Raw genomic sequence first — 22,387 nt, forward strand, 5'->3', positions numbered from 1 at the left:
AGCATTGTGGAGCTGGTTTCCTGATGTGCTGCTAGTTTTAGCCAGCCACTTAGCCTCAAAGCAGTATGCACATACTCATTACAATTCATCCCCATGAGCCAGTGTTGTCATACAAGGATTACAAAGCAACATGTTAAAAAGTGGATATTTCGTTTGCTTTATCTTGATTGAGATGAAATTTCACAGGTCAAATTTTAAGGACATAGTTATTTACCCATTGAGGTCAAATACTAGTTCTTGTATCTAGTCTACCTAGCATCTGTCAACTGCCCCTTCTGGAAAACATGCTTCTGAAAATTCTTCAAGTGATTGCACATAAAAATCAGTACTTCTAGTAAGTGAAATCCCCAACATCAAATGGACACATGAACTGACTGTAATATTTACTTTTGGAAAAATAATTTAATAGTATTTTACCAAACAAACAATCTGAAAATTTGAGAAAATATTTACCTTATGACCTGAACCCTTGTTCCTTGCCTTTCACTAACAAGTGAGCTAACCATCTACACTGTGAGTCTTTATACAAAGAAAGAAACAAAATAGAAGCAGTTCACGTTTAAGGCTATGTTTCTATAAGGCAAGATGTGAGCAATGTTCACATCCAATTCTCAATTCCAAATTCAGTGAAGTCCCATATTCTGAACACGCACCACTGATTAAATATGAAATTCTTCCTGACATCTTTTCCGTCGATGGCAGGGATGACACTGTTCTGTCTCTTATTCTTTGTTCAGTCTGTCTAACGCCTCCTTTAGCTGCGGGTTCAATCAGTCATCGAGCAATACTTAGGGTCTCTGAACTCAAGGCAGAGTATTTATTGGTGGGTTCTGAAAAATCATCCCCATGCCTAGCTCCTGATACCCACTGCCCCTTTCCCTGAGCTTCCGACAACCTACTGCACCCTTCCTACCATTACAAATCTGTGCTTGTGTCCCTCCTTGACCTGAGATTTCAAGTGGGTGTTGTATCAGCCAATAAAATGTGAGGCTGGATGAACTCAGCAGGCCCAGCAGCATCTCAGGAGCACAAAAGCTGACGTTTCGGGCCTAGACCCTTCATCAGAGGTTGTACCAGCAACAGCTTCCAGGGCAGGTGCAACCTGGGAGTAATTCATTCCAGGGGAAAGCCCATTCCTAGCCTCTGAGGCGCCACACTTTAAGTCACTTTTAGGATGTGTGAGTCAGCACAGGGCCAGCATTTATTGCCCATCCCTAGTTGCCCTTGAAGATGGTGGTGAGCTGGTGCCCACCTGCCATAGATATGTCTACATTGTCATTCAGGTAGGAATTCCAGAATTATGAATCATTCCTCCTCCTTCAGTATCACCATTTCCAAGTCAGGATGGTTAGTGGCTGGAGGAGAACTTGTGAGTGGTAATATTCCCATGTATCTGCTCAAATTTCATTTCTGGAAGCGGTTGCTGGTTTGGATGGTGCTGCAAGGACTTGGTGAATTTCTGCAATGCATTTTGTAGATTGTATATACTGCTGTGATTGAACAGTGGTGCAGGGAGTGGATGTGGTGCTAGTCAAGCAGGCTGCTTTGTCCTGGTTGGTGTCAATCTTAGAATATTGTTGCAGTTGCAGTCATCCAGATAATTGAAAATATTCATCACATGCCTCTCTAATGCCTTGTAGATGGTGGCTAGGTTTTGGGGAGTCATGAGGTGAGTTACTTGAGCAGTTCAGAGACTAGAGATCCTACAGCTTGGAGCTATTATATCCATGTAGCTAATCTAGTTCAGTTTCTGGTCAGCAGCAACCCATAGGATGTTGATTTAGCGATTGTAATGCCAGTGCTAAACAAAGCATTAAAGGAAAAGCAAAATACTGCAGATGCTGGAAATCTGAGTTTAAGCACCTCTACCCACCCACTCCCCCCCAACTCCGACCCCGAATCTGGCAGCATCTGTGGAGAGAGAAAAGTGGAGTGAATGTTTCCAGTCTGACATGATGCTTCAGAATTGCTTGGGGTCAAAAACAATGGTGGGTTTTGAACTTGACAGATGGAGAAACAAGAACAGACATTGTTGAGGTTACATGCAAAAGACAAAGTAATTGTGCTAAAAGAGAAAAGAATGTAACGTGTGTGTAAATTAAGGTTTGGAAGAGAGAAAATGGATCTTCTCAGCTGAGAGCAAAGTAAAGAAGAAGCAAGGATAGGGGTTGTGGAAACTAAGAAATTTGGAGAATAGATGTTACAAGATTAGGCTCTGAAGTTGTGGACTTCAATATCAAATCCTAGCAGTTGTAAAAATGCCTAAGCAGAAGATGAAGTATTGTTCCTCAAGCTTGACCCCTCCTTTCACTCTCCCACCTATCTTTGCTTTAGAAGGCTGAGGGGGGGAAAGGTTTAGTTGTATGGATCAGCTCAATCGTGAGCCATTTATGCGACCTGTCTCAGTTGTAACCCTCCAATTGAGAACATGGGTTCCATTTACTAAAAGGTCTTGAATATTTCAGTTCTTAGGAATATCTGTCTGCGAGTCTCATGTGTGCGATTTACTCTGGAAGCACCAAGCAGAATTGCTTTACTCCTTCAAATTCAAAGTAAGTTTATCCAGGTTGTTTCCTGGAATTTCAAAACTTACCTGTGTACTTTGGCAACTGACTCACTCACCCAGAATATAATTATTTGCAGCAGTTCAATCCACAGGAACCTCTCCTGACAGCGATGCTTAAATCTTCTGTGCTTTGTTAACTTATTCTGCATGGGTCGTGCCCAGTTTTCCTTTTGTCCATCTCATTTGTTTTTCTACCTTTTCAAATGGTAAGTAGTAATTCCATGTCCTTTTTCCTCAATTTTTGATGGGCCCTGCATTTCATCCTGGACTTAAGGTTATAGTGCGGGTTTTCCTCACCAGTGCCTTACTTTGCATCTGAAGCCTTTTTACATGCTGCCTTTTGTGCCAGTGTTCTGTTCAATTCCTTCCCCTTTGTCATTTTCTCTTTTGAATCTCTGGGTTCACCCTCCCCTTTCTGTTTCTCCTTTGACTTGAAATATTGTAGTCATGTATCTAAGTACCCTAAAAAGTTTTGTTTTGCAAGCAGTATAGGCAGATCATATTAAACAGGGATATACAGTTCATGGGGCACTTCGAATGAGGCGTATAAGGCAATGGCTGCACAGGATGTGTGCAAAGCAGGACCAACATAGATTTTTCCTCATTCAAGTCTTCTCACTTCCATTTCCATGCTTTTCAAATTTAATTTTCTTCTCCTTTTCTCAAGCTGCCACATTATGTTCAAGCTTCTTTAACTATAAAACAAGCATTACTACCTCCTTGACTCACCATTTGGAATACTTGCTGTTTCTTGTATTTCCACAAATTCCAAATGTAGAGCTTATTGTAATTATCTTTGCCATCCTAGCTTTTGCAGGGCATTCTGCCGTGTCCTCATTCAAGTCTTCTCACTTCCATTTCCATGCTTTTCAAATTTAACTTTCTTCTCCTTTTCTCAAGCTGCCACATTATGTTCAAGCTTCTTTAACTATAAAACAAGCATTACTACCTCCTTGACTCACCATTTGGAATACTTGCTGTTTCTTGTATTTCCACAAATTCCAAATGTAGAGCTTATTGTAATTATCTTTGCCATCCTAGCTTTTGCAGGGCATTCTGCCGTGAGCTGCTTTGCCAATTCAATAGCTTTAGCACAGTGGTTCAGGATGCCTCCTTCATTTGCAGGATAGGTTTAGTTGATTCCAATGGCATCTTATTTTACAGTGTGAAAAAAACACTGATCACTGAAAAATCAAGCCCCATGTTAGCACTGCTACCTTAGGGACCTGGGTTTGGTTTCAGCCTTGGGTGACTGTCAGTGTGGAGTTTACACTTTCTTTCCGAGGTGTGTGGTTTTGTGCTGGCTGCTTAGAATTCCTCCCACGGTCCAAAAATGTGCAGGTTAGGTGGATTGGCCATACTAATTTTCTCCATAGTATCCAGGGATGTGCAGGACAGGTAACCTACAGGTAATCCCTGTAACCATGGCTAAGGTAGGGAACTCGATCTGGATATGATGCTCTTGAGGCCAGTGTAGACTCAATGGACTGAATGGCCTCTTTCCACATGGTAGAAAAAAATCAGATTTGAGATGAAAGAAATTCACCAGGTTTCATCAATTTTCAAGATGAAAAAAATGATGAACAGCTTAGCCCTGACAAGTAGTAAAATAGATTATTAATCTGCAAATGTAAACCATACTCCCTTTAAATTCCAACACACTTTCATTTGTATGAAGACAGATAAAACAGTTTTCAGAAGTATCATGGATGGAAAGGCAGGTAAAAGGAACAATTTCTGTTGATTGAGAATACAAACTACAAAAGGTAGAATGAAAAAGTCCCTCTGAACTTTAAGATTTTGACAATAACATTACATTGTTTTCAACCTTGGCAATGCTCAATTTGGTAGCTGGTCAGTTGGGCCTAGACTTTATTTCTTGATTTAAGAATTCTTTTCAGACCATTTTCTGCAGGTCTTCTTCCAGTCTCAGCCATCTGGAGGAATACCCAACATGTCAGGAAGAAGGTCAATGACCTTTGCTACTCCAAGTACTAAAATCCATGTCCTCAATAACTCATACTCACTATTTGTCACTGTGCCCACTCATTACTAAGGCTCATGTTTTACCACTCTGTAGGACCTGCAACACATTCTCCATTTAGCCTCACCAACACCAAACTCCAATACTTAACCCTGCGTGTCTGTGCTGTCACACCCCCTGAGCTATACCACCAGTAAAAGCTGAACAACCCACTTTCATCCGTAGCGGGTCTGTCTTTCTCACGCTGAGGAAACAGCCCACAATAGGTCAGAAAGACATCTGACCAGAGCCCACATCACTCAGATCTCTCTAAAGATTCTACACAAAAAGGTTTTTCTGCAGTGCTGGTTCATTTCCTTCAGTTCTACCAGCGAAGGGTTCTAAATACTTAGAGTTGTTTCACTGCATGGAGCAGAACCCGAAGTGGAATCAGAGGCTGCTGTTGACTTGCTATTCTGGGGATCCCTACACCAAAGGTTATCCCCTTTGACTACAACTTGTCAACAACTATTACCAGCTTTTAGCTTTGCGGCTGCACTGAACAATACTGCAGAACAACACTAATATCATCCTGGTATCTGACTGAGGGGCCAAGTTGCAAAAAGGCAAGGCTCTGAACATTCAGGCAGCTCAAACTAGTGAGCGCTATGAGAGCAAGCAGAGACACAGGATGGTCTGATGCAATTCCCTATGTGTAATGTTCTTGCTGTAGCATAACAAGGATAGTGCAGACTGAGGTGCACCATTGAAGTGCAGAAGCTTTACTTAAGAGGATCAGAGATGTGCCATGAGAATTCTTAGAGGTTGGTACATGTTGGATACCAAAATCTGTGGACATGAAGTGCACGTAGCCAGTGCCAACAGAGATTCTCTGAGACGCTGGTGCTCAGTTTTAAACATGAAGTTTGTGAAAAGCAAGTGATGAGCAGAATTTAATAGATAGATGTTTTGGATTTGTCATCAAGTTTTCCCAGCATCTTAGATGTACTAAGGTATGATTTGCCTTGATAACATGCAAAACATATTTTTCAATATCTTGATACAGTAGCAATAATAAATCAAATCTAGCTTGACTGGTGAGTCTGGTAAGATAGGAACCTAAATATTAATAAAGGTGAAATGCGTGGTTGAGAAAGTATTTAACAAGTATTAATCCCTGTTAATTTGCAAATCACCACTGCCAAATAAGAATCCTGCTGCAGTGTCTTTACCCTCCGATCAGCAACTCTGCTAGGACTATCCATGTAGGAGAGGGGTGGTCCTACAATCAAACAGGAACCAGGATAGTTTGATATCAAGTGAAGCTGTAGACTATTTCTTTAAGACTACCACTAACATTTGGGCCACTTTCCATCAGAGCTTTGGATGGTATGGAGCTATCGAAACATGCTGAATGCCAGTCGATGTTTGGAAATACTCTAGTTTCCTGCTGGGAAATGACAACCCACGATTAATACTTCCAGGACCCCTGCTATCACAAGTCATACTCACAACTTCCCCTTTGTCATCCATGAGTTTGTCAAATGAACTCCATGCATGTCTGACCACTTTGAATGGGCATCCATAATGACCAAGAACATTACACCCATGAAAGGACTGGCATGGTCTATATCTAACAGAGTCCAGTGTTTATCCAGCCATTCTCACAAATGTGGGGGCCAATTCCCTGTATAGATATGTGACTTGGAGAAGAACTTGCAGAAGATTTTAATACCATTCTATATGGTCATGGGTTTTGGCCGTTGTTGGAGTTGTATGAAGGCAAGTGGAGAATATTCCAACAGAATTCTGACTTGTGCCTTGGAGGTGCTGGACAGGCCTTGGAGTCAAGGGTTATAGTTACTGCTGCAGGATTCCCAGCACATTGTAGCCGTCGTAGTAATATGGCTAGTTGATTGGAGTTTCTTATCAATGGTAACACCTAGGATGTTGATAGTGGGCAATTCAGTAATGGTAATGCCATTGAATATCAAGGGACAATGGTTAAATTTCCTCTTGTCGAAGATGGTAACTGCGTGGTACTTGTGGCAAGTAAACATCATCCCATACTTGTCAACCCGAGCCTGGATGTCATCTAGGTCTTTTTGCATTTGTACAGGGACTGCTTCAGTCTGAGGAGTTGGAATTGTGCTGAACGTTCATCAGCAAACATCCAAACTTCTGGCCTTTTGATGATGGAAAGGTAATTTAGACAGCTGATGATGGTTGTACCTAGGACGCTGCCCTGAGAAACTACTGCAGAGATGTTGTAGAGATGAATGATCTTCAGCAGCCAGAACAAGCTTCCTTTTTTGCTAGATATGACTCCAACCAGCATAGCTTTCTTCCCCTGATTCCCATTGATCTTATCCTACTAGGATTCCTTGATTCCTCGGTCAAATGCAGTCCTGATGTCAAGAGCTATGACTCTTACCTCCTATTTGGAGTTTAGAATTACTGCAGATATGCCACCAAACAGATTTTAAGCACATATCACTTAAAGTTTGATTCAAAGAAGATGAAGTAACTAGAGGCTAAGCTTTTTATTCTCCCTCCTTCCTCTCTTAAATATATGAGGGCAATTAAAAATGCGCAACACAGACTGCTGCTTTTTTCCGTTTTAGAACATACGTATTGCACAGGATGCATGGCTGTTACGTAAGCTTTCCAGGAATTCTTGACTTGATATCTTGAACCAGTGTCACAATGGGTTAAAGAGTTACTGCTGCAGGATTCCCAGCACATTGTAGCGTAGTATTAATATGGCTAGTTGATTAGAGTTTCTTATCAATGGTAACACCTAGGATGTTGATAGTGGGCAATTCAGTAATGGTAATGCCATTGAATATCAAGAGACAATGGTTAAATTTCCTCTTGTTGAAGATGGTAATTGCGTGGTACTTGTGGCAAGTAAACATCATCCCATACTTGTCAACTCGAGCCTGGATGTCATCTAGGTCTTTTTGCATTTGTACAGGGACTGTACAGATCAAGTGTACATTTATCTGAATTTTATCAATGAGACATGAAAGGGATAGAAATCTAATTGAAATAGGTCCGTTCATAATCTTTGTTTCTCTGCTCAAGCCGCACTGTTTTTGCCACTTAAAATCTGGAATTTCGAGTTTCATGTACTCGTCCTATTTTGTGTGTATAGTAAACAAGGAAAAAAATTAAAATCAATCTGTCATAAAATTGAATTCCATTCTTGTTTGAACTTTATTTTTCAGCTTTCAATGACCAAAATGGCTGTGATACTCATCCATGCATGAACAATGGAAAATGTATTGTAGAACCAGAGAGTACACGAAGATACATATGCATTTGCTTGTCAGGATATTCTGGAGAGAACTGTCAATATTCCACTGGTAAGAATTTCATTAGAAGTTGTCAATGTAATTTCTTTTCAGATGCAAACAATACTGTGTTCCTACTGAGTTCTTGATATTACTTATTCTTCTTTGCATTTTGGTAAAGGAAAATCATTCCTAAATTAACATTTTTGTTTCTTTCTGTAGACACAAATGCTCCTACATCTTCATTTCTAACTTCTGGATGCCTTGTAGTACTGTTTCTCCTAATTGTTATAGGTTTCCTTATCTACTTGCATTTTTTCAGGGGAAGGTAAAAAAAAAGTTTCTTTACAACTTAACTTCATTCTTTTAAAACCATTTCTCAGGAAGCATGAACCGTGAAAATATCTTTTTCTTCATTTTAGGAAGCATAATACCACAGAAAAACCAACAAGGAGTCGAAAGCCGCGTTCAAAGTCATCAGCCAAAGGTCCTAAGCCCAAATCTTCACAGCCTTCAGATTCCAGTTATGATGATACTGAATTTCCTACAGAAAATGTACAGAAACAATTATATTAACTATCTATTAAGTATATTTGTAAAATTAACAAAATTTAAGGGCACTTGGTGTTTTTCCTTAATCTTGCAAGAACTTTCTTCAGTTGAATATTATGTGGAATGCCAAGCCCTTTGCATTAAGTTTCTTTTGAGTGTATTGGTGAGTAAGAAAAATAGAGCGAAGTGCTCAGCACAAACTTTATCAATAAATTTGGCCATAGTGGTCTATTCAATGAGCCATAAATGTAAACATCAATGTTAACAAAATACCTGACTACATTTATCGGTACTACTTTATTCGCATCACTCTTTCAATATTCACCTTCTGTCAGACTCTCGTTTTACTAACGTACCAGAAGTACGATACTGGTAGAGTGCTTTAAGGTGCGTGAGGGATGTTTACGTTAGGTGGACTAATCATGGGAAATGCAAGGTTACAGGGCTAGGGTAAGGGATGAGTCGGGGTGGGATGCTTTAGAGAGTTAGTGTGGATGTATTGGTAAGGCTGAATGGCCTGTTTCCACACTGTAGGTATGCTGTGAATGTTTTCTTCTAGCTGTAAGGACGAGTAAAATGCCTTCACTCAGAAATTTTCCATTTTTATGGAACCAGGAAACATTCTAATTTAGAAATAAAGAAAATGAGGCACTGCTCTGAGAGCCAACGGTGTGAACTTCAGTGGGTGCAGAGAGGTGTCAAGGGTGGACAAAGTAAAATCATTGGTCAGGCAAGCACAATTAGGAGAAACCTGGAGAATTCGTTTTAAGTAAGTATTGGGATTTGAGAACATGTTTTTATGTCTCAAATTGCTGAATATTGCAATAACTATAACTTTTAAATATTTCCAGGAAAGAAGCAGCTCTGCATGTGGACCAAGAAAGGTAATGCACTATGAAAGCTGCAAAATATTCCAGTATTTAAGGAATTGTAGCTACGGTAAATGTCAGATGCATCTCATTCTGAATAAACTTTCTTAAGCTTAGCTACTATTCTATAGACACACATATTTTTATTTGTACTTGTTAAGCAATTAGACACACTTAATTCGGAGATAAGTGAACATTGACTCCCTTTCGGATAAAGTCTTACTCTATTCACATGCAGATATTTTCTCTCAAACTAATATTGGCAGGAGAAAAACAAAAAGAATGTTTTATATTTCAATCAGTAATGTTTGGAAACCATTTGAAAAAACTCAAATATTTTATGAAGTATTGAAATTCACAGAAAATGTGATTTTCTAAGACCTATTTCATAGAAAATTAAGGATTATATTCTCTAATTAGCTATTTATTAATTTAAGACTTGTATTCAGACAATGCATTGAGGTTTCCATTTGGAAATCAGGCATATGCTGACAATTCTATTTATAAATAACTGATCAAATTCAGTGAGCAAAATCATTAGCAGAAGTCAGAATGCTAGATAATTGAGGACACTATTAGGAGAGCCAATAGTCAATGGACTGAAAGCAACCCCAGTATCGCACAGTAATTAATGTAATATATATTGTGGAAAAAAACTGTGTATGGCACATAATCTGGGATGTTTCAGAATGAACTAATAACACGCAGGCTTCATGCTGCATCGCACATCATTTCTGCAGGAAATGCCATCTCTATCCGAGATATGATTTGCACAGCTCTTGGAACAGATATGATCTGTACTATACCATGTTTAAGCACATTTTGGATAGGCTTATACTGTAAAGTTCAATTTGTGCCTGTATCTAGTGGTATATCATTAATCTTTCATCTGAAGTATCCAGAAGGTTTGGAAATGCGCGAGGAATACCTATTCTTATTACTTTGCATAATGCAATTACATGCACCAAAAAAAAAAGCCTGGAGAAATTTCTAGGCAAAAATATGTCTTTGAACAAGCCAGATGTCTTAATTCCAAGTCAGCCTGTCTTAAAACAGGCAAGTAGCACTGCTTAGGTGACTCATTTCCTATAGTTCAGAATTGGGATAAGGAACCTAAGTTTTATCATTATGCAGCAAAAATGAGGTCTACAAATACCAGTAGAGTTGCCATTTTCTTTGCAAGAATTTGTCACTTGTAAAGAGAACATATACAACTGAGGATTTAATTATGAAGTCACCAAGTGAAAGGTTTTGTGACCTGCAAAACCTCAGAAAATCCTTCGTACAAAACTTCCCCAAAAAAAGTCCTGCATCATGCTCAAGTGCACATTTTAGGAGAATTATGTTCGAATACTTGTTCTAGTGCTGGCACTTTGGAAACCTCATGTTAATTTATACAGATAAATAAATACTGACACAAGGACATTGAATTTGATAGCAGGCAAATAGTGGCTTTTCCAGAAAAAGGCAAAGTGAATTTTAGTTTCCAGAGTTGGCTAACTACTGCAAGGTGAGTTTTGCTGTTTTTGATCTCTAGAAAGGTTACTGTAGTTGAACAGCTAGTGATGAAATAGATGAGCGTAGGATTAGGGTTTGTGTAAACCCAATAATATACTAGCTTATAAACTCTACTTTTTGGAGTTAAAACACATGGAATTAGGGATAGTGCTTTGACACAGATAGTGACGTAGTTAGCAAGAAACAGCTAGAATGAGCAAGTCATTTAGAGAGTGGCAGCAAGTGACGAGTGGGTACTGCAGGGCTCAGTGCTTGGACCCCAGCGTTTCACAATATATATGAATGATTTAGATGAGAGAAATAATGGAATATCTCCAGGTTTGCAGACAGCAGAAATCTGAGTGACAGGGTGAACTGAACAGGATGTCGAGATGCTTCAGCATGATTTGGACAAGTTGACTGAGTGAGCAAGTGCATTGCAGATGAAGTGTAATGTGGATTCATGTGAGGTTATTGACTTGGGTAGAAAAATCAGGAAGGCAGATTATTTGAATGGAGTGTTGGTTTCCTTAACAGAGGAAAGATATTATGGCTATATAAAGAATGCAAAGGTTCACCAGACTGATTCCCAGGGATGGCAGGACTGACTTACGAAGAGAGACTGAATTGATGAGCATTATGCTCACTGGAGTTTAGAAGCATGAGGGGTGAATCTCACAGAAACATTTGAAATTCTACCAGGACTAAACAGGGTAAACATGGGAAGCATATATTCCTGATGACTGACTGGGGAGATCAAAACTAGGGATTATAGTCGAAGGGTAGGCCATTTTGGAAGGAGGTGCAGAGAATCTCCACCCAGAGTGGTGAGCCTGTGGAATTCTTTGCCACGGAAAATATTTGAGATCAAAAATATTTGAGATCAAAACATTGATTGTTTTCAAGAAGGAGTTAATTATAGCTCTTATGGCTAAAAAGATCAAAGATTATGGGGAGAGTATTGAGTTGGATGATCAGCCATGATCACATTGAGGAATGGAGCAAGCTCAAACAACTGAATGCCCTCTCCTCCTATTTTATATCTCTGACTGGTGTCAGGTCAGTTGAGATATCTGGAGATGGGAGGTTAAAATTTCTGATGTATCCACACCAAACACTTGACCTTATCAAAAAAGCGTTGTGATTATTTCTCCATAACCATAAAAACATATCTGCCTAAAGCACCACAAGTGTTGAGCTGTACCCCTCAAATGAGTATCTCTGTCACCTGCATTCACAGTCATAGGTTACCCTCACCTAGGTTAACCTGCAAGCAAATGTTGCTTCTCAGAGCATCTACCACCACGCAAAAGTGACCAGGTTTGCTCAGGAGGGGGCAAGAAAGCCTTCAACATCACTTAAACAGTTTGCATCAGTGGGCATACACGTGGTACATGCAGTACAATATGGCTAAATGTGAAGTTATACACTTAGTTGTGGAAGACGGAAAGGAACTGTTATTTAAATGGCAATATGTTGGAAAGTGTAAATGTACAAAAGCATCTGGATGCCTTTTGTACTATAGTTAATGAAAATAGACAGACAAATTTGGCAAGACGTTAGGAAGGCAAATGGTTTATTGATGTTCAATGCAAAAGAATTTGAGTTCAGAAATAGGGATATCTTGCTGCAGTTATACAGGGCCTTGGTGAGACCGCACCCAGAGTATTGCATTCAGTTTTGGCTCCCTACCTGTCATAGAGGGAGTCAGCTGAGGTTCATTCGGCGGATACTGGGATGGCAGGATGAGCGATGAGGAGAGACTTGTTTGACTAGGCCGACATTTACGAGAGATTAGAATATGCAAAGGGGATCTGACTGAAACGTATAAAACTTTGCCAGGCTGGACAGACTAGATGCAGGAAGGATATGTTCCTTGTTTGGAGTGTTTAGAAGCACAGGATACAGTCCATAGCAACAGAATAGACGATTTAGAACGAAGATGAGGAAATAGTTTACTTCACTCAGAGGGTGGTGACCCAGTGGAACACACTACCACAGAAGGCTCTGGAGGTCACCTCACTGATTTATAGTCAAGAAAGAGGCAGAAAATTTCTATTTTTTAAAAGCATCAATGGAATTTGGAGAAAGGGGGAACACGACATTGAGATAAAAGATCAGCTTGTTGAATGGCAGAGCAGAATTGGAGTGCCAAATGGCCTACTAATGCTCCGAGTTTCTAAAGTCTGCTTAGAACTATAGCTGAGAGCTGGGTATCCATCGAAGAGAGCTACTTTGCCGGCATTCAGAAGTGCTGCTTCATCTGCTTGATATGACGCTCATGATGATACCAAAACATGTCTTAGTGGGTTGTAATTTTAATTTGTACGTATGGACAATGCAAATTCAATTTGCCTGACACATTTTACACTGATGATCCTTGGGATATTTTACTGGGTTTCATCTTGCATTTCACTTAAATGCAATTTGTATGTCCCAAGCATAATTTACATAATGCGTTTGGAGGATACAGCTTAGAGTTCATGGAGAACAGCGTACTTTTGCTGGTGCTACTTCTTAAATTGACACCTGTACTCCCTGTTGACAATAATATTTGCAAATAGGCTTTTTATCTCCTTTTTTGTTGATGTAAGGCAGAAATTAGCTCACATCCAAAGGGAAAAATATCTCAAGTAGAAGTATCTGGCAGTAAATGGAAAAATTAAAACTACTCAGAACAACTAAGTATCCAATCCAAAGTAAGAAACAATGGTTTAATGTCTTAGAAACCTACATTGGCAAAAAGATAACAATGAATATCGTCAAAATGTAAGTAGGATTTTGAAAATTACTACTTATCTCTGTGAACTTGCTGAAGCTTGCTTTATTCCAACTTTTAACTGCAATATCTTATTGGAATACCTAGAACATTCCTAAAACACCCTGAAAAATATGTTGGAATGTGGCTTGTATCATGAAATAGCATAGGTGACCTGTGGCCCTACGCATAACAACTGAAAAACCTAGGGCAGACACAAACTAGATGCTGTAACTGGGATTGTCTATATCTGTTGTACAATTGCACTCTTGCAAGTACATCACCTTGTCTATGGAAGAAACCTGCATGTCATAGACTGCTAGTTTTCAAAACGGTTTTATTGAGATAAAGATGACCCTCTATTACTTACTGTGGAGTCATGAATGGCCCTATCAATAGGATTTGGGATGCAAGTAACTTTAATTTACAGACTAAATAGGACATTCACCAGCAGCAAGGTGAGATTTGTAAGGTGCTATTTTGAACAAAGGATGATGTTAGGTGTTAAATGGGAAACACCTATTTTGATAATCTGGGTTTCGTCACACACTCTGATTCTAATTCCTTTATTGCCATTATTTCAATTTACCTGGAGATGCTAAATCAGTTATAGTTGAACACTAGATGCTATTTTGGAGTGTCAACTGTATTGGTTCTCTCCACCCACTGTGGCTAGCACATGTTACAGGATGGCTCAGGTTCTAGGGCCTGTTACTGCAGAGCCAGGTGGAGGAAATTCAAAGGTAAAGGACCACACTACATAGCGAGGGGAAGGTCAAAGGGATGGTTGGATAGTGATGGTAACCACCTTGCCCTCCTGGCCCCCTCTACTGCATCAATTAAAGCTGTTCTGCCAAATCTCATGTCTTCCTCTTACCTATTTTACTCATCAAAACCAGTGGGGTCCCAAGCAACATCTCCATACCAGCATTTCTTTTCCCCGGTGACGACTATAATGTCTCAAATAACGTGGCATAACTCTTAGGTGAAGTATTCGGAGTTTGTGGAGTAAATATTGCTTGAATTTTAAAGGAAGTTTGGTGAAATGGCCCTGAAAATTTCTGTGTTTTGCTTTGATACTCCCCTTCTGAGACTTTTGCAAGGTTTTTCAATGATACAATAAAGAAAAGCAAAGCAGGAATGTTGCACTCCAGTTGTATTTTTTGGGAAGGATAAGATTTGTTTGTAACTATCAGCACTCAATTGTTGTCAGTTGTTTGGACATATCAGCCCGTCTGCCAATACCTGACAAAATTGCTTCAGAAGGGAAGCAGCAACAAAAGTGGTGCTATTTACTATAACCAGAGCAATTGCATTTTTGAGGAAGACATGCCACTTCTTTTCAACTTCAGTCTGACTGCAAATTAAAATTTAAAATTGCAGCCAATAGGAACACCTGACCCAACACAATAGAGCTGAACTCCAGATGTGAAGTGAGGTTGGCTGACTTTGATGTTGAGACAGCAATTGACAGAGTGAAGTAAACCGGAAGTAATTGGGAATGGGGGAAAAGAGCTCCAATGAAGTCACAAAGTAAAAGTACTGTCATTTCTTTTTGGAGCTAATCGCCTCAGCCCTAGGACATGACTACAGGAGTTTTGCAGGTTAGTCCAAGGCCCAACCATCATCAACTGTTTCAACAATGACCTTCCTTTCATCATGCGGTCAGAAGTGCAGATATTCAGTGATGGTTGGGCAATATTCAGAACCACTTGCAAACCTTTGTACTGAAACACTCCACGTTCATGTGCAACAACACTTGGACTGGAATGGCTGAATCAGTCACTCAACATTCAAGTCCACTTCCAGCAAAGAGTTTGTTTTACACCAGTGGGGCGAAAGCTTCTGGGCAGTCCAAGGACTTGTCCACTGAACAAATGAAAACAAACACTTTGTATGCATTTACTTTCAGCTTTCCTTTAGCCATTACAAAGCAATTGTGTTTTTAGTTGATTCCAAATGCATCCAATCAGGTTAATTAAGCACAATGTGATTTATCAATGCCAGCTTGAGGTCATCCATGATCTTGTGACGATACCAGACCTCCTTATGACTTAACCTTGCAGTTTCATGATCAATCTTATTCATCCAAGTTCCAGGCTTTAGCTCCTGTGCCAGTTATTCAGTACGCCCTACCATAACAGCAATGTGTGTGTGTGTAGTTATGGTTGCCTGAGGGTCTTGACCGATATGAATTGGACCCTCCCCTTCTATCCCATGATTGATACTGGACTTTGGACCAGCCCAGTACAACAGTTTCTATTAGCATTTCTCAAGAATGTTCCTGATCAAACTGTCCATGTACAAGCAGCAGCTACATTTTTCGCTTTATTCAAGTAGGCTGTTGTGTATGTATTTCATAAGACCCTTAGGGTGTTGTTTTAATCTTGTTTGCTTGGATGTAGTCTTTTTATGAAGGTTACATTTACTCTTGCTTATAATTTAATGCCAAACATCAGTCTATGGAAGCTGCTGTTTCAGCTAAAACTCTTCCTCAGAGATTTAATGGCACTTTCAGCCATTTTATGTTTCTTCAGCAAAGAGCAGCTCTAACTGACAACATCCAGGCTTGGACTAGCAATTGGAAAGCAAAATTTGTGTCTCACCAGTGCCAGACAATGACTACTTCCAACAACAGGGAGTCTAACCATCTGCCAGATACATGCTCTCCTCCAAGCCACGTACTAATCTGACTTGGAACTACATTGCCATTCTTAACTCTGGCAGTAACTTTCTTCTGTAGCAATATGAATGTACCTATACCCCATGGATCAAGGAATAAAGATGAGTTGAGGTTATAGATAGACTCGTGGCTGCAAAATATAATAGTTTTAATAGAAACTTGACTTAAAGAGGGACCAGGATGGCAGCTCATTATCCCTAGATAGAAAGTTCTTAGGTCAGATAGAGAATGAGATGAAAAGAAGATGAGCTAGAGCATTATTGGTTAAAACATCAATCACAGATGTGCACCGGGATGATAACCTTGATCAAGTGCCAAATGAGGTCCATTTGTTGAATTCTGAAACAAAACAGGGGCACCCTACTGTGCTGGGTGGGTATGAAATAGTGAAAGAGTAAGAGGAACCAAAATGCGACAAATTTCTGAGTGCCAAAAACAATACAGCAATAATAGTTGGGAAACTGCAGCAGCCCAAATATCAACTGGGATGCAAATAGTGTGAACGGCACAGAGGACACAAAATCTTAACTATCTTAAAGAGAATATTTTTAGCCACAATGCAACCAGCCCAACAATAGAGAGCACAGTTCTAGATGTAAGCTTAAGAAATGAAATAGGCAGGTGGATGAAGAAGCATGGACTGACCATTTTGGAGATAGTGATTATAATAGTTTTAGGAACAGGAGTAAAAGTTCTAGAGTGGGGAAGGGTCAAACTTTTCAAAGCTGATCTGGCAAAAGTGGACTGGACACAGTTACTTAGCAAAAGTCAGTGGCAAATCAATGGGAGGCATTCAAAAGCATAATTCTACAGGCAAGATATAGACATACCCTTACTGTGAAGGATTGTACTGCCAGATGTTGAGTCCCCTGATTTTGCAAATGCATGCAGGGTAAGATATAGCAGAAAAATAAAACCTATGACCATCTCAAATATTGAGGGAAAGGTTTCACTGTTACTTGTAGAGACACAGATTAATCACGGATAGCATGGTTTTATGAAGGGAAGGTCTTCTCTTGCTAACATAATGTATTTTCTTTTGTAGCAGTAACAAGGAAGATTGATGTGGGTAGCACAGTAGATGATATCAATGTAATTTTTAGTAACACATTTAACAAGGTCCCACATGACTAACTATTAAGAAAAATTAAAACCAGTGGGATAGAAAGGAATGTGTTGAGTTGGATTCAAAATTGGATCACTGTTAAGAAATAAAGGGTAATGGGCAATGGATGTTTTTGTGAGTGGAAAGCACTTGCCAGTCGTGTTCCACAGGACTTATTTTGGGTCTTCTGCTTTATGGTATATGTTAATAATTTGAACAAACATGAAATACAAGATTGGAAAATGTGCAGACAACCAAAATTGGCTGGGTAGTTGATTGTGAAGAAGATGGTAATCAGCTGCCAGAATATATCAGTTGGTTTTGATTGGGTAGACAGAAAAGTAGCAAATAGAATTCGATCCAGACAAGTGCACATTTATGCATTTGGGGGGACAAATCAAGCAAGGAATGATATAATGAACAGGAGGGTATTGAGAAGGGTAGCAGACATAAGAGACACTTTGGGATGCATGCTCACAGCTCCCTCAACTTGACAGGAGAGAGAGTCTAGGTGGTAAAGGAAGTAAATGGGATGTTTTATTTCATTGGGTGAGGTATTGTATGCAAGATCGGGGATACAGCGCTGGAACTGCATAAGACACTGGTCAGACCTCATCCGGAGTTTTGTGTACAATTCTATTCAGTATTTTGTAGGAATTGTTCTGGAGAGATTGCAGAGGAATTCACAAGATTGTTGCCAGACCTTAAATTACAGCTATGAGGAAATATTGAATAAACCAGGATTCTTTTCCTTTGAAAAAAGGAGGTTGAGGGGTGACTTGATCAGGGTATACAAAATAATAATGAGCGGCTTGAATGGAGTTGCCAGCTAAGATTGTTTCCCGAAACAGAAAGGTCAGTTATCAAGGGACTCAGATCTAAAGTGATTGGTAGAAGGATTAGAGGGGGCATGAGGAAAACCTTTTTCACCCAAAGGGTGGCAGATGGCTGAAATCCAGTACCCAGTTTGATGGTTGAGGTGGAATCCCTTAGTTCATTTAAAAGGAATCTAGTTCTGTATCTAAAGTGCTGTAACCTGCAAGACAACAGACTAGATGCTAATAAGTGGGATTAGAATGTATAGTTAGTTTATTCAGGTGGTACAGACATAATGGTATGAATGGCCTCTTTCTGTGCTGTCATGTTTCTATGCACAGCGTTGGTTAAAGAAAACAACTCACCACATGGTTAGGCATGAACAATACTTATAGGCTCAACCAGCAATATCCTCATAAACAACAAAAAAGCAAGGGCTACTGTTGGAATTTGCTGATTAACTTCAGAACACATTATCACATTGTTTTGTTCCTTTGCTGTAAAAACTTTCAATTTGTCTTCACCCAAGCCTCCTTTGACCCTTTATCTTACCCAACCAGCATATCCTTTGATCTTTTTTCCCTCTCATCAATTTAGTTTTGCTTAAAAGCACCTGCACTAGTGTCATCCATTCTTTGTGATAACAAATAATATCTAATCACTCTTTAAACTTCCTACCATTGCCTACCTGAGCAATTACATTTAACCTCTCCTGTCCACTTGTTGATTTGTAGCCAGCTTGCAAGCAACTGAGACTCTAGTTGCCTGACTGCACAAGTTCTGACCTGAGTAGTGAGTCTTCTATGTATTTGATCAAAGGTCTTTCAGAAATATAAATGTATGCTGTCTACCACATTACCCCAATCTATAATTTATGTTCTTCAAAGCATTCAATAAGTTTGGTCAAGTTTGAGTTTTGTTTTGGAATATCGTGCTGACTTTGTTATTAAATTTTTAACTTCTAGATATTTTTATATTCCTTTATTTGAGTAAAAATTCTGTCAAAATCTACTTTTGTAAGTGCACTGACACTAGAGCCTACTACCATCCTGGTCTCATCACAAAAGTTAAAAATTTAATCAAGTTGTTCAGAGAACCAGTTTTCCTGCCTGATGAACTCAGGTTAACAGGGAACATGGAACAAAAACGGTTACAACCCAAAATATTAACTCTGATTTTTTTCTTCACAGATGCTGCCAGACCTGCTGAGCTTTTCCAGCAACTTTGTTTTTGTTCCTGATTTACAGCATCCACAGTTCTCAGTTTTTATTTTAACAGAAAACATGCCAGGTTTCTGTACATAAAAACAAACTTCTATTCTTCATTACAAATAAATCCATTCTAATCAGAGGCAAGTAAAAGTATGCACTATCAACATACCATTCTCCTAAGTGAAATTCTAACCCCTTCTTAACACCATGGTCTCAGAAAAAACAAACAACCAAAAATGAATCTTATGGATGGAGGAAACAATTATTAGGGAAACAGTTTAAGAGCTGCAGTCCACAGGATTCAGTGAGATATCCCTGTTCCCTCTTCATGTCCTCCTGATCTCTGATCTACGTATTCCCAGGTCAGTTCAGTTCTTTGCTCAGGACACAGGATAGTTGGAACACTAAATATTCAATGATTAGAGAGAACAGCTTAAAACAAGTGCTAGGAGAGAATACATAGCTATCTTTCAGTTCTTGGTTACATCACTGCAGAGAGAAAGAGAAATCCTGTCTCTTCTGCAGTGTGGAGACTTCCTGTTCCTTTTATTGTTTGTACATAGGCTGTCCACCTACCCAGGACCCAATCAGAGCAGTTGTGATGCAGATGACTTCAGTCTCACACAACTGCTTTTTTTCAGTTAGGACCAATCAGTAGTCAGCCTGTCAGCAAAACTTACCCTGAATGCATGCCCACAGTGCTGCTGAGTCTCAAACACCTGTACAAAACAATAGTGTCAGTACAACTCACAAAGAGTTTCAGTAATATTTTTTAAAATGCAGCATCTCTTTGCACAGTTCTTGGTTCTTGATCCATATCCAAAATAAAAATAAAAATGGTTTATTTGCAATTCCGTTATTGTTCCTCCCACTGACAATAAGCTAATTGATCTATAATTTCCTACATCTCTATACAAATCCAATTGAGATTGTTCACAAGTCATCTGCCATTAAGTCTTTTTTTCAATTTTTTTAGTATATAGTGTACTCCTACTCTTCCACTTCCTCTTATTTAATGTAATTGAAATTTCTTTGGACCAAGCATTTTATTTTAAATTTGATAAGTGTAGTAATGATCTTTTTTTCTGTCTTGTATATTTCTTCATTTTTCTTGATTTATTCTTTTAGTATTAATTCCATTGTCTTGTGTCAGTTGACTGGACAGCCAGTGATAATCAGATTATTGCACAGTATTTGATTCCCAATCCAGCTGGAGTAGATTGAAGACCTGCCTCCATGGCCCACCCATGGTTGAAGTCATAATACTGTATGTCAGACCAAGGTTAGGGCAAAGAACAAAATCTTTTGTCACCCTCTCCCTATGAACTAATGTACCTTTTTCTCCTTTTTGTTTCAGTTTTGCCTTTAATTGGACAGAATCTTGTAGCTGTGTTAAGGCTCCCAGTGGCAGATTTGACAGTGTGTGGGACTTCCATTCAGAGGTGACTGCCTGGTCACATCAATTGTATATTCAAAGTCCATGGGCCTGGTCAATCACGCTATGCCCCAACAATCAATCTTGCATCCTCAGTCCAGTTGTATCAGTGAACATTTTGAAAATGTAACTGTTGCTGCAAGTTGTTGATCTGACCCCTGTGATTGTCTGAAACCATTTGCTTTTTTTTTGAGAAATATCTCAGTACATAGAACAAATGATCCTACAGTTTAGTGATACCTCTCTGCAGATTCTCCTCCAGGCCATCAAGGATGCCCTGTTTCCCAGCAATGGTGGCAGAAGACAGTCCCACTTTACCTAGATTGAAGCAGAGGTGAGCAGTTGTTCAGTCCAGTGAAATTAGGTTATATGGCTCAAAAGGGCCATTGACCTCCTGCACACCACAAACACAAGTGGCACGATGTACTCACAGCAAAGTGGCACTCATGGTGGAATAAAAAAGTATAAGTGTATGAGTGCTGAGGTCTGCCAGGCAGGAGTTTAGATTCTGGGCCTCAGCACCCAGATGGAACATAAGGATAGAATAATGTTAGCTAAGTCAGCAACGACATCTATATCATATGAACAAAGTTTAAAAACTGCATTAGGATTTGGGATTGTGCATTACATCAAGCTAATTCCCTGTGTTCTCTGTTCCAGGACCTTGCAGTCAGGAAACATGTCTTCTATAGTCTGCTTCAAATGAGGAAGCACCATTACCCTGCCCCATCTACCAGCACAACTGATTTTATTGGCATTTATTCATGATTAAGCTCGGGACCATAATTTGGTGATTACAAATATGTTCATGGAACTGATGAAGGATGTTACAGCCTGAGGTCCCTGACAATCGGAGGACTGCTGGACACGAGCCCCATTTCGAGCCTCACGCTGATGACAAGCCTCAGAATACCCACAAGAAATGCAGGCAGGAGAAAGTCTGATGGGGCTGTCAGAGGCAATGCACATTTATGTCATGAGAAGGCTTTATGCATTTGTCTTGGGTGCTGAGATGGAGGCTGCCTCTACACGCTCTGATGTACCCTTCCTGGTCTCGCCTACTGGAGCAACTGGGGCTATACACAGCCTTTAGTAAATTGTGATTGAGCCCGATCAAGTCTTGGATTTTGTCATAGTTCCAGTATATGAGTGCGGTTCTATGGAGAAGCTGACAACCATCATAGGGTGACAAGTCTCAACTGTGCCAGCCCAATTTGCACTCAGATTTGCATTCTATTGCTCCAGCATTCGGCCAGGTGAGATGGGGAAAAGGCACCTCAACCTCACTCCAGATTCACCTCCTCCTGAAGTTAGGGACCATTGGTGGGAGGGACTGTCAGCAAACTGGCTTGAAGGTGTCATCTCTGGAAACTCCAAGGCCCTTCTCACTGCACCGGCCCCAGCGGCTCCAGTAGGTGAGGCCAGGAAGGATACGTCTGTCCCCGTGTAGAAGCTCTCAGAGATCACAGATGTTAATGGTCTGAGGGCTCAGAGAGCATTTACCAAGGTCATTTCGGGCAATGTGACTGAGCGTGCAGAGGCAGCCCCCACCTAAACACCCAAGATAAATGCATAAAGCCTTCTAATGACATAAATGTGGCAGGGGTGTACAATCTATGACATTGTAAGTTTACAT

The 22,387-nt window shown here is 39.8% G+C and overlaps 1 protein-coding gene across 2 annotated transcripts in view; it reads left to right on the forward strand.

Moving 5' to 3' along the window:
- The window catches only part of LOC125456528 (uncharacterized), a 100,645-nt gene that overhangs the window by 36,957 nt on the left and 41,301 nt on the right, over window positions 1-22,387 (forward strand). For both annotated transcript variants that reach the window (XM_048539725.2, XM_048539722.1), the window contains exons 4-7: window positions 7,760-7,897; window positions 8,048-8,153; window positions 8,248-8,380; window positions 9,229-9,261. In XM_048539725.2, the coding sequence (XP_048395682.1) occupies window positions 7,760-7,897; window positions 8,048-8,153; window positions 8,248-8,380; window positions 9,229-9,261 (410 nt within the window). The remainder of the gene's footprint in view (window positions 1-7,759; window positions 7,898-8,047; window positions 8,154-8,247; window positions 8,381-9,228; window positions 9,262-22,387) is intronic.

This window comes from Stegostoma tigrinum, chromosome 8 (genome assembly GCF_030684315.1).
Source record: "Stegostoma tigrinum isolate sSteTig4 chromosome 8, sSteTig4.hap1, whole genome shotgun sequence".
In the NCBI taxonomy this organism is placed as follows: Eukaryota; Metazoa; Chordata; class Chondrichthyes; order Orectolobiformes; family Stegostomatidae; genus Stegostoma; species Stegostoma tigrinum.